Source organism: Galeopterus variegatus, unplaced genomic scaffold (genome assembly GCF_000696425.1).
Source record: "Galeopterus variegatus unplaced genomic scaffold, G_variegatus-3.0.2 Scaffold1543, whole genome shotgun sequence".
Lineage (NCBI taxonomy): Eukaryota > Metazoa > Chordata > Mammalia > Dermoptera > Cynocephalidae > Galeopterus > Galeopterus variegatus.
Window position 1 is genome coordinate 271,868 of NW_007727654.1, and position 13,254 is coordinate 285,121.

General features: G+C 49.7%; 1 protein-coding gene across 1 annotated transcript in view; it reads right to left on the reverse strand.

The window, feature by feature from the left end:
• Positions 1–13,254, reverse strand: part of CPAMD8 (C3 and PZP-like, alpha-2-macroglobulin domain containing 8) — a 94,862-nt gene that overhangs the window by 29,697 nt on the left and 51,911 nt on the right. The window contains 4 exon segments of the mRNA XM_008577577.1: positions 98–396; positions 5,521–5,572; positions 10,341–10,471; positions 10,907–11,060. Coding sequence (XP_008575799.1) covers positions 98–396; positions 5,521–5,572; positions 10,341–10,471; positions 10,907–11,060 — 636 coding nt within the window.

Sequence of the window (13,254 nt, forward strand, 5' to 3'; positions counted from 1 at the left end):
CACTCTCCTCCCCATCAGAGCCTGGCACAGAACAGGAAGCAAGAAATACCAGAGACACATGAGGTTTCCATTCCCACCTCAGCCAGTCCCACTGTACCTGGATGAGCCCACCGTGCCAGCTGATCCAGAATGTTCTGAATTCATCCCAGGAGAGGATCTTGGCCGTGTGTGCACTGGCTACAGGCTCGCCCATTTTGCTGGTGGAGATCCATGACCTGGTGTTCTGGTGGCCCCCAAGGACGATCTCAATCATGCCCGCTGTGTCCTGGGGCCCAGAGGACAAGGCCACGTGGGCGTCATTGTGGGCTCGTACAGCCACGTCAAAATGGGTGAGGAGTGGTGGACGCTGCACATACTGGAACTCGTACTTGTTTGGGGTGGAGATGTGGACTCTCTCTGGAGGGAGGAAAGGAGGTGGGGTGTTGGGAGGGCACCTGGAGGCATCTCACCTCCCCCTGCCTGTACTCGGAGGTGAACATCAGGACCACAGGGGGCAGGTGTCACTGTGGCTGGGCGCACAGCTGCAGGAGGCGTGATGGAATGGTGCTGGCTGAACAACAACATTGCCAACAGCATACAAAGGATGCAAAAGACAGCCCACCAGGATAAATCCAACCAAAGATGTGAAGATGCTGAAAACTGCAAAATGCCACCGAAATTCACAGCAACATGGATGAACTTAGAAAAGATTATGTTAAGTGAAATAACCCAGGTACAGAAAGTGGGAGCTGAAAAGAAAGACAAACAAAGAAATGAAGAGAGGAAAAGAAAGAAAAGAAAGAAAAAGAAAGAGAGAGAGAAAGGGAAAGGAAAATAAAAAAAAGAACAATCACAATAATCTCCTCGAAAGGAGAATGGAACTGGGGACACCAGAGGTGGAAAAGGGAAGGGGGTTAGAGAGAAATTGTAAAGGGCCACAAATAATATTTACATTGTGCAATTATAAAATTTTAAAAAATTTTTAAAAAGGAAAACCCTAAAAGAAATTTTTTAAAAAGTTTTGCTAAAACAAACAAACAAAAACTCTCCTGAAAGAAACTAAGCAAGATCCAGTTCAGTGGAGATCTAGACTGTCCTCAGCATCAAAAGACAATATTGTGAAGACATCAATTCTTTCCCAAACTGACCTACAGACTCAATGCAATCTCCATCAAAATTCCAGCAGTCTCTGGGCCGGCCCGGTGGCGCACTGCTACAGTGCGCCGCTTGCGAGTGTGGTGGCGCTCCCGCCGAGGGTTCGGATCCCACATACAGACCGGCCGCTCACTGGCTGAGCGAGGAGCGGGGGCAACACCGAGGGTTGCGATCCCGTTGCCGGTCTCGGTCTGGTACGGGCGCGACACTGAGGGTTGCGATCCGTTGCCGGTCACGAAAAAAGACAAAAAGACAAAAAATAAAAATAAAAAAATTCCAGCAGTCTCTTTTGGAGAAATCACTGAACTGATTCCAAAATTTATATAAAAATGTAAAGGACCTAGAAGAGCCCAAACAACTTTGATAAAGAAGAACAAAGCTGAAGGACTCACACCATCTGACACAGACTTACTGTAAAGTTGTGGCAATCACCACAATGTGATGTTGGTGTCAAGAAAGACAGTTGCATCCATGAAACAGAATAGGGAGATCAAATAAAGGTCCAAAGGCAATTTTATAGAGAAAGGAAAGTCTTTTAAGTAAATGGTGCTGGAACTATTGGCTACCCATATGTAGAAAAGTGAACTTTGATCCATACTTTGCATGGTATCCAAAATTAACTCAAAATGGATAACCATTTTATGAATGTAAAATCTAAAACTATGAAATATCAAGAAGAAAACAAGATTAGGCAAAGATTTCTTAGACACAACAAAAGCATAATCCATAAAAAGAAAAAATGATAAACTGGACCTCATCAAAATGAAAAACAAAGGGGCATGACTTTTGGCGGGGTGATGGAAATGTTCATTATCTTAATTGTGGTGATGGGTTCACAAGTGCATATGTCAAAGCTTAACAAATTGTACACTTAAAATATGAGCAATTTATTGATGTGAATTATTCTCCAATAAATATGTTAAAAGTGAAGAAAAAAAGTTAAAAAAAAAAAAAAGCTGGCCAGTTAGCTCAGTTGGTTAGAGTGCAGCCTTTTAACACCAGGTCATGGATTTGGATCCCTATACAGGCCAGCCACCAAAAAAGAAAAGAAAAGAAAAGAAAGAAAAGAAAAAGAAAGAAAGAAAGAAAGAAACAGAAAGGAAGGAAGGAAGGAAGGAAGGAAGGAAGGAAGGAAGGAAGGAAGGAAGGAAGGAAGGAAGGAAATTTTTATTGGCTTTACTTGGAGTTCAAATGTGTTCATCTCAGTGTTAGTTATGATATAAAAAAATAAAAACACTATATTAATGACCAACACTGTGTTCCAATACATTCCATAATGGTCAAATTATGGAGCAGTCTAAATGAAACATATTAAAGCTGTTTGAAAATGCTGTTCATAAAGACTTTATAATAAGAGAAAGTACTCAGGATGTGTTGAATGAAAAAGGCAGAATATAAAATTATATTGCACATGAGCTCATAACTATGTTAAAACCAACAATAACCAACCCTATGGAAGCAAATACAAAGTGTTGAAGGTCATCTTTGGGTGTGACCTAGAGGAGATATTTTTTCCTTCTTTCAATCTTTCCAAATTTCCTCCAATACATATATATTGCTTTTGCCCTCCCCCCCCCGAATTTTTTATACTGATAAAATACACATAACATAAAATTTACCATCTTAACCATTTTTAAGTGTAAACTTCAATGGCATTAAACACACTCACGTTATTGTGCAACCATCACCACCATCCATCTCCAGAACTCTTTCATCTTCCCAAACTGAAACTGTGTCCCCCTTTAAACATTTACTCCCCATTCCCCTCCTCTCCCAGCCTCTGGCAACCTACCATTCTACTTTCTGTCTCTATGATTTTTGACTACTCTAAGTACCTCATATAAGTGAAATCATACTGTGTTTGTACATATGTCTTGCTTTTTAAAAATATCTTTAAAGTTTTACTGAAATGTTCACATAGGATTGTAAGAAATAATTCAGAGAAATCTGTGTACCAGTTTCCTGCAATGGTAACATCTTGCAAAATTCTAGTACAACGTCATGATCGGGATATTGACATTGATACAATCCACCAATTTTATTTAAATTTCTCCAATTTTATTTTTACTTCTGTGTGTGTGTGTGTGTGTTTGCCATACAATTTATCACATATGTAAGTTTGTGTATCCACTACCAGTCAAGGTACTGATCCTATTATGAACATATACATCCCCTCCTTCCCCTGCCCTCTCCCTAACCCTTAGCAACCACTAATATGACCTCCATTTATAAAATATTGTCATTTCAAAGATGTTCTAAAAATGGAATCCTTTATGCACCCTTTTGGGATTTGTTTACAAACTCAATTCCCTTCATCCAAGATTTATCCAAGTTTCTGTGTGTATCAATAGTTTGCTCTTTTTTATTGGTGAGTAATATTCCAAGATATGAATGAACCAGAGTTTGTTTAATAATTCACCCACCGAAGGACATCTGGGCTGTTTCCAGTTTTGAGCTATTACAAATAAAATTCATATAAACACCTGTGTAAAGATTTTTTCATGAATGTAATTTTATGTTTCTCTGGGATAAATGCCCAGGAGTGCAATTGCTGGGTGGTGTGGTAGTTGTAAGTTTAGCTTTTAAAGAAACCACCAAAAGTGGTTGTACTATTTTACATTCCCACCAGCAATATATAAGTGGTCTACTTTCTCCACATCCTTGCCAGCATTTGGTGTTGTTATTTTTTATTTTAGCTATTCTTATAAGTGTGTAGGGATATCTCATTGTGCTTTAATTTGCATTTCCCTAATGACTATTGATGTTGGACACATTTTTATGTGTTTATTTGCCATCTGCATATCTTCTCTGGTGAAATGTTTGTTTACTTCTTTTGCCCACTTTCTAATTGGTTGTTTGTTTTATTCACTGCTCTTTATATATTCAAGATACTAGTCCTTTGTCAGATACAGGTTTGCAAATATTTTCTCCCAGACCGTAGCTTGTATTTCCTTCTTTTAACAGGGTCTTTTGCAGAGCAAACCTTTTTTATTTTGACAAGCTCTATTCATCAGTGTTTCCTTTTATAGATCACACCTTTTAGTGTCAAATCTAAGAAATCGTTGCCTACTCCTAGATCCCAGAGATTTTTTTTCCCTAAACACTTTATAGTTTTACATGCAAGTCTATGATCCATTTTGAGTTCATTCTTGTGTAAGGCGTGATTTTGGAGTCGAGCTTTATGTCTTTGCTGAAGGATGGCCAGTCGCTCCAGCACCATTTGCTGAACAGGCTATGCTTTCTCTAATGAATTGCTTTTGTGCCTTTGTCAAAAATCACTTGATTCATTCCCATATGGGCCAACAAAAAGCAAAAACAAAAACATCAGTTGGTTAGAGTGGTGTTATAACACCAAAGTCAAGGTTTTGGATCCCTGTACTGGCCAGCAGCAAAAAACAAAAACAAAAAATAAAAAAACCAAAAAAACAAGAAAGAAACCCCAAAACAACAAAACAAAACAAAAAACCCCCCAAAAACAAAAAAATCACTTGAGCACAATGTGACATAATGCTATTTAAAGAAAAAAGGGGGAAAACTGTCAAGGGGAAGCTTGCATCCAGAGTGTGCTGTGGCTCTGGGGACCCAGCATGCTGAACACCGTGGCAACGCGGAGATAGATTACCTGGGGGGTGGGGGGCAGGGTCAGGATTGCCCAGGGATGCCAGCTTAGATTCTCAGCCCTGCTCCATGACAAAGCTGGCCAGGTGACTGCTCAGTGCCTGTTCCAGCCAAGCTCCAAGCCAAATGGCTCCTTGGGGAGGGGCTGCAAGGGGAAGGGGTGAACCCTCCCGCAGGCATCCCAGGCTCATGTTCAGTCAGCATTCCCCTGACCCCGCCAGGCAGAGGCGTGGACAAGCCCTTCTCTGGACATGTTCTTTCTGTACCCATTTTCTCTTTACAGATCATGTATAGGTATAATGCAGATCTTAGGGGATAAAGGTGGAGGGAGGAACAGATCCCAGATTGCACACTTTCTGGAACCCACCTTAATCTGCACGTCCTCCTCTGCTGCCCCACGGTTCTGCGTCACTGTCATTCCCACAGCTTTTCCCTGTTGTCACTCTAACACCTTCCTTCCCTGGATCCTGGGCTCCTCCTCCCAGGATCCCCGAGGAAAGCCCTGCTCCTGACCGCAGTCCCTCCTCTTTTCTTGCTTGGTGCCTATTGTCTACATTCGTGTGTATTCACTCCTGCGAGGCGTAAGTCATTCTGACTTATGACTGTCCCAGGTAGGGACATCTCACTTCCTAATGGCTGTGCCCTCCACCCCCAGGGAGGGTGGGGGCTCACTCTACAGTGGGAGAGCTGCCACAGTACAGGGGTAAGGACCAAAGTCCTGACCCAGTCAGGTGGCCCCTCCTTGGCAGGTAGGTGTGCGGGACTCACCGTTGGGACAGAAGAAAGCGCTGTAGGTGTACGACCTGGGAGCTCCTTCAGGCTGAAACAGAGAAACAGTGAGGACTGAGTGCTAGGGACATGGGGGGTGAGAGACAGTCAGCTCAGGGCAGCAGCCAGCTCTCCCATGGCAGCAGCTCCATGTCCAGGGCTTGCATGGTACCTGCACAATGATGCCAAGGTCACAGGTTCACAGAGTAGGACTGGACCACCCACCTCCCAGGCCCGGTGGGGAGGCCACTCTCCCATGCTGGAGTTCCAGCCAAATGAAATGCACCAGTTTTTTCTAGTCTTGCCATGCTTCCCACACCCCCACCCTGCCTTCCTGTCTCTTTCTGGGCAAGGACCACTGTGAAGCTAAGGCTGTCAGGATCCGAGGTCCTATCCGACATCTGTGAGCACTGTGGGACACCTGGGTTTGCAAGGACGAGTCTCTGTCCCACTGCCTGTCTGATGCACCCGTCTCCTGTCTCTTCCATCCAGGCTCCTGCTTCTACCCCTCCCACAAATGTCCCTCAAACACTGGAAGGCAGCTGTCTTGTTCTCTTAAAAGGGGGCACCCAGAATTTAACCCGATATGCCTTGCAGGATTTGGTCTGACCAGTATGGTCCCCATGGGACTCTTGATTTTCACAACCTCTTTTCATGACCTCAACAGACTAGGAGACTCAGGCCAGCCTGTCCTCAGATCAGACCTGAAAGGGTTAACTTGTGGCAGCTGCAACCAGGCATCCTGGAGTCTCCACTCCCCCACTGGAATGGTCAATTTTAGGTGTCAACTTGACGTGGCTAAGGAATGCCCAGATGGCTGGTTAAATGCTACTCATGGATGTGTCTGCAGGGTGTTTCTAGAAGAGATTAGCATTTGCATTGGTGGACTGAGTAAAGCAGATGACCCTCCCCAATGTGGGCAGGCACCACCCAGTCCGTAGAGGGCCAGAATGGAACACAAAGCTGGAGAAAGGTTGCTCTCTGCCTGACGGCTGAGCTGGAACAACATTCTCCTGCCGTTGGCCCTCCTGGTTCTCAGGCCTTCAAAATACACCACCAGCTTTCCTAGGTCTCCAGCTTGCAGACAGTGGATCGCGGGCCTTCTCAGTCTCTATAATTGCATGAGCCCATACCTTCTTTTTTTTTTTTTGACCGATAAGGGGATCGCAACCCTCGGCATGGTATTGTCCGCACCACGCTCAACCAGTGAGCGCACTGGCCATCCCTATATAGGATCTGAACCCGTGGCCTTTGGCGCTCCCAGTGCCGCACTCTCCCGAGTCAGCCACGGGGCCGGCCCATGAGCCCATACCTTCTAATAAATCTCATTCTGCACACACGTGCACGCACACGTGTGTGTGTGTTTTACTGGTTCTGTTTCTCTGCAGAACCCCAATACACCCACTCTGCTGCGTGACTAGGGGACACTCACTCCACCTCTCTGGGCCTCCATTTTGTCATCTCTAAGACGGGGGTGAACAAGGCACTGATTTCACCTTGTTGTGGGGTTATTGTGCTTCGGATGAGGCCTGGCTTCTTCTCAGTGCAGTGAATGGTCAGCTCTTGGCGTTATATTTTCTCATCCTCACCTCCCCCCACTCCCAGGCCTTCCTTTGAAACTATCATGTGTCCATACTGGTCAATCCAGGAGGCATCTGTCCCAACTCATGTCTACTTCCTGGTATCAGCCTGGGATGCCTCTTGGGGGTCTGCACCAGGTTCCTGTCCCGTGCACATGGGCCACCACCCAACACCCACATGGAGCCCCTTGCTGAAAAACCTTTAGCAAACTGTCCAGTGTCTGTGACCAGAGGCCAAGGACACTGCTCCAGACTACATGGGCTGTCTGCCCGCCAGGATTTCATTTCACACCCAGCAAACCCAATTGGTACATTCGCTCAGCCAGAGGCATGAGGGAGAGCCCTGAGGCATTTTCTGGCCTCAGCACCCTGCAATCTACCAGCCCAGCCCCTTGTTGGGGAAGGGGTTGGGGGCATCGGGCAGGGCCTGACTGTTGTAAGCCCATGGTGGCTTTTGATGACTGCACAATCATAAAAATGATTTGTAAACAACATGTCCACTAGCAGGTGGCTGGATAAACACAATGTGGTCCATCCAGACAGTGGAATATTACACAGCCATGAAAAGGAATGAACCCTGACACACACTACAATGTGGATGCACCTCAAAAACATGACACTGAATGAGAGAAGCCAGACACAAAAGGCCACACAATGTGTGATTCCATTAACATGAAATGTCCAAAACAGGCACATCCATAGAGACAAACCAGGGCCCTTCTGCTCTGGCGAATCCAGAGTGAGCATGCCCCTCAACTCTGGCGAATCCTGGACACACATCCCCAGCCTCGGAAATGGCCAGCAGGGCTGCTCATGGCTGCTGGGCCCTGTTTCCTCTGTGGACTCGGCTCACAGAGGGTCCCGGCACCCACCACCTCCACTCTGCCCATCTGCCTTGGCTTTGTCCTCATGGGTTAGCCCATCCTGGGCTGCACTGTTTCTTCCTGGTTCCAATCTCCTCTGCCTCTGTTCCTGTGATGGCTCGGGGCCGGGTCTAAGAACATGGTCCCTATGTGATGCTGCTATTACTAGCTCCAGCTGGGCTTTTCTGCAGCCTTGTAGCACGTGCCCACGGATGTGCCTGTTCTGGAAACTTCATATAAATGGAATCATACACCATGTGGCCTTTTGTGTCTGGCTTCCTTCACTCAGCACGATGCTTTTGAGGTGCATCCATGTTGTAGTGTGTGTCAGAGCTGCATTCCTTTTCATGGCTGCATAATATTCCGGTGTATTGGGGAACTCTATTCCACTGCACTAGAATCGTTCATCCCATTCATCAGCTAATGGACATGTCCTAAATGGAAAGTGTATCCCCAGCTATGTCCAGAAGTCCCCAGTTGACCCTTATAAATGCCTGCACGACAACAGCTTACAGGTCATCAGCACACAGGCCAGGCATGGTGGGAATGTGCAGCATCATTTAACCATTGAGCAACTTTGTTTGAATCTGGGTCTCTCACTCCAGAGCCCACCTATGACTGGCCAGGCCACCTGTTGCTCTGGTGACACGACTGGGCTACCCTTGTGGCTCTGAATTACATCAGCCTCCTTGTTGCTCCTGAGACACGTGGAGCTGATCAAAGCTCTCAGCCTTCCAGCACACATACAGAGGGTCGCAGCCGCCCGGGCCTGCAGGGCAGCAGGAGCGATGGCGCCAGCCCTGGGTCCCCCTGGACAGCCATCTCCACCCTGGTACAGTGTCCGTGTCCCCACTGGCTTATGAACCTTTTGGGGACAGCACTTCTGTCAAATTCAGCTTCCTGTTCCAGGGTCCAGCAGGTGGCGCTCGGTGACACTCTGTGAGTGTCCACTGAATAACAGAGCACACAAACCATGAACCACGAGCTCTCCCGTGGGAAGAGGCAGGATAAGCGTTTTGCTGCTTTATCGAGCCACAGGCGCCGGCTCCTCCTTCTTCTCAGTTGCTTTTCTAGTTGAAGCTTTACTTTTTTGCATAGACATTTCGGGCCTTCTGATGCTTAAATCTTACTTTCTGTCCCCCGGAGCTGCCTGCACAAAGCTGGATGAGCAGATACCGCGGATGGAGATTGCTCAGCAGCGTGGATGGGAGGAAAGGGGGAGGAGGCCTTCAAGAATCCTCCATGTGCATTCAGAAATCCCTCTGCGAGGGAAGGGGGCTAGGACGAGCCATGTGGCAGGGGGGTGGGTAGGAGGAAAGTGGGGGGGGGGCACCTCCTTGGGCCGTGGAGGGCAGGCTGTGTCCCAGGGAGCATGCTTGGGCTGAACAGGGGGTGGCCAGGGGTCTCTGCGTTCCCTGGGACCATCCCATCCTGCTGGCTCACAGAGATCTCATTCTTCATTTGATGGCACTTGTCCCAAAGGAACCCATTGTCGCACATCAACAATGCCCCAGCAATGTCCCGTCCACCACCAGCCACCAGGAGTTCCATCCCGTGCATGTGTGACTCCCAGTGCTGACGGAAGCCATTTGTGCTCAGCACCACCAAGGTTCAGGCTGGAGGGAGGGCAGCTGTCTGCAGCTGGGTCTCCGGGGTGCATGAGACCCTTGGGACGCTGTCAGGGGTTTCCTCAGGGGCCACCACGGGCTCTCCATGTGACACCAATGGAGCCTCACCAGGGCTCTGATGCATCCAAGAGCCCCCAAAAAGATGGGGCATCACAGCAAGTGTACACCCAGCTCTGTGAGATGTCTGTATGTGTCATCTCCGCCTCCCCACACTGCAGGGGATGAGAGTGCCCCTGTCGTATGCAGCAGGGACCTAAAGCTGGGACGCTTGCCTAGCCCCCGAGTAAGGGGCAGATCCTGAATTCAGAGCCAGGGAGTCTGCAAGACCCCCATGCCCGATGTCCCCCAGGTGCAGGCTCTGAGTCCTTCCTATATGGGCATTGCAAGGACAGTGCCTCAAATGTTGAGTCATAGTCCCCACAATGCATAAAATAAGAATGTAACCAAGAGACAAGGCATGTGTCTCTTTAAGATGGTCAACTCAGGTGTCAGGGGTTCACTTCCTGCACCCCTCAAGGGTCCCAGGCTGCTTCATGAAAGCTTGCTCTGCACTGTGGGGAGGTATCAGACCCTGCCATCCTCCAGCAAGGGAGTCCCCACACCTCAGGCTGTCCCCAGCAGTTGAGCAGAACCCAGGAAGGTGGCCCAGTCTCTGGCTTGGGCTCAGACCACACCCTCCAGCTGGTCCAGCCTCGTGGGTGAGGGAATCAGGACCCGGCCAAGCGAGGCAGGTGAGGATGTGGTCTTACCTCGACCTTCACACTGCGCCTGACGTGGTCCGTCCCAACGGGGACCCTTCTGTCCACGTAATTCTCCTCCGGGTGTTTGGTGGACTTCCCATCCCGGCAGCAGCTTGTGTCTCCGTAAGCGAGGGCTTTGGCTGCAGAGATTTGACTATCTGCTCTAAGAACAGGTCCCCACGCAGGGGCTGGCTGTCCTGTCCCACCCTTGCCCCAGGCGTGCGTGTGTGAGTGTATGTGCGTGCATAGGCATGTGTGTGCATTTGTGCATGTTTGCGTCTATGCATTGTATGTCCATGCGCAGGTGCGTAGGTGTGTGCTACATTGGGTTGGCATTTTAAGAGTCAGCTCCCCTCTCCAAGTGAGGCCCCAGGCCCCCACCCCCTGTTCCCCTATTTCCCCTCCTCCTGAGACTTTTCCCTCTGTCCTGCCTGTCCCAGCTGCTGTCCTGTCCTTTGAGATGGTCCTGATCTGCCCTGCTGCCCCATCCACCACTCGCCCCAACTGGGGTCAGCACCTGGACCCCTTGGTGGCCTGGAGAGGGGGGAACGCCCACAGAAGCAGGGGGCCCTTACCTGTGATGTTGCTGAGCCCCAAGTCGCCGAAGGACAGAACGACCCAGGTGGGCTCAGTCTCTCCAGGGGCCACGCACGTCTTCTTAGTCACATGGTGTCTGCCAGGATGTCCGACAAACTGGATGCCCTTGGGAATCGAGATCTTCATGTACACCTGCAGGGGGTGGTGTGTGCTCATGGCACCTGCATCCAGGCTATGCTCCCAGTGCCCATCATTCCCCGAGCACCCCATTGCCCATGCACATGGCCAACCCGTCAGCCCTCTCCAAAGGCCGTGCTCCCCTTGGAAGGCCCCCTTTCCATTCCAATCAAAACAAGTTATCCACCGCCATCTGAGGCCTCTTTTGTCCATCTGCCTTACTTGGAGTCCCCTCCTGTCCCCAGCCCCCCACACCCACAGGTCCAGATCCCCTCAGTACCAAGGCCGGTTGCAGGGCTGCCTCTCCTTCCATATCCACCCTAGGGCCCCAGGTGGAAGCAACCTCTCCCACACGGGACCCCAGAGCACTTCCCCTGACCCTCTCTCCAACCACGGAGCCCTATGGTGTCAGTATACACTCTGTGCATGCTGTGAATGCATGTGTGTCCTGCGTGCATACCCACGTGCATGTATATGAGCACAGGGTGCATACACATGTTGCAAGCACTGCATGTATGTGTGCACACTGGGTGAAAGCACGTGTGTGCATGTGCATGTGTTGTGGCACATACACGTGTCTCCATGTACACATGTGTTAGTGTGGAAACATGATGTATGCATGCATTATGCTCGCATGTGTGCACTGTGAATGGGTGTGTGCACGTATGTGTGTGCTCATGTGCATGCTAGTCTTTGTGCGCATGCGTGTGCACTTTGCAATGTGGGCGTTTTTGCTGTTTGTGCACGTGTGCACACACGTGCCTTTGTGCCTGCATGTGCATTTGTGAGTGTGTTTATATCCTCCGCCGATCTCAGAGGGGCTCTCTGCTCCACTTCCATTAATCCAACCAACACATCCAAAGCGCCCAGTAGGTGCAGGTGCCCTGCTCTGAACTAAAGAAACAGCTGAGCAAGACATGAGCGATCCCTGGGCCTAGAGGATTGGCCCTGAAGGTTGGGCCCACAGTGTGACATGGAGGGAGGAGTATAAAGAAAATCTAAAGTGGTGAGTGTGACAGCGTGTCTGGATTCTGCCGAAGGAAAGGCCAACCAGACCCGAGCACCAGTGGCTGGTGCAGGGCGTGTCCATGGCTCCCACATCCCTTTAGATGGCATTCTTTCTTCCACAAGGTTCTTCCAGGGAAGAAGAGGAAACTCAACAGCCAAGTGCTGGTGAGCCACATTTCTGGGTTCTGATGGAAAGACTAGGATCCTTGCTGTGGGAGGCTGGATGGGGCTGTTTTTCTGGTGCCTGGGGGTGGGGAGGTTCCTAAAGTACACATGCTGCCCCGCCGGGCGTCCTCCTTTCTGCCCGACAAGCCAGCTGCCAGTGTGTGTGCAGAGCCCACACACCTGGGGATCCTGCCTGCAGGTTTGAGGAAGAGCCTTCCTTGGGGGCCACCCTACACATCGGGGACCGAGCCTGCACTTAGGCTGTCCTTATGAAACTGGGATCTATTCCTCCTGGCCATAATCTATATGAAAAGAATGGCAAAGAGGGTACATCATAAAGCTGAAGGCTGGAGCTGGGCATTCGGGCATCGTGACCTGGCTGATTGTTCTGAGTCTAACATCTCCCCTTTGTTCTCCCCGAAAGCCACACCGAGGCCACTGCCTTGGTTCCTTCCTGCCTCAGCCGCTCTCACTCAGACAATTGCAGGAGACTCCCATCTCTTCCTCCTCTCCTGCTTTCCCACTTTCCCCCAACAGCCCCAAAGCCCAGCCAGACTGTCACAGGCAGTGCCCGAGACAGGCCACGCTGCCTCCTGCTTCTGTTGCTTATGTATGCTGTTCCCTCTGCCTGGAACGCCCTTCCAGCCCCGGCACCCGGCTCAAGCCTCACCCACAGAATCTCAAGTTCAGGGGAGCTGCCCCTTCTCAGGGCTTCCCTGGCTCCTGGAGACACCGATTCTGACGCAGCTTGGCCACACTTCCCGGGGGCCCTCAGACACCTGAAGATGCTTCTCCGAGCTTCCCATCTGTGAATGATCCCATCGCAGACCCCCTTCCTCGGCTCACATGGGAGTTTGACAAGACGAAGGATGTAAAACCGTCAGCCCAGCTCTGGCCACAGAGGTACATGGCCAAGAAAGCTGGTGGGTTCCAAGCACCAACAGCCTCACTCCGAGATTGAGCCCAGTGGATCCCACATCCTGGGCACCGAGCCCAGAGCAGACGATCAGAGGCATCCCCAGTGTCCCAGTGGGTC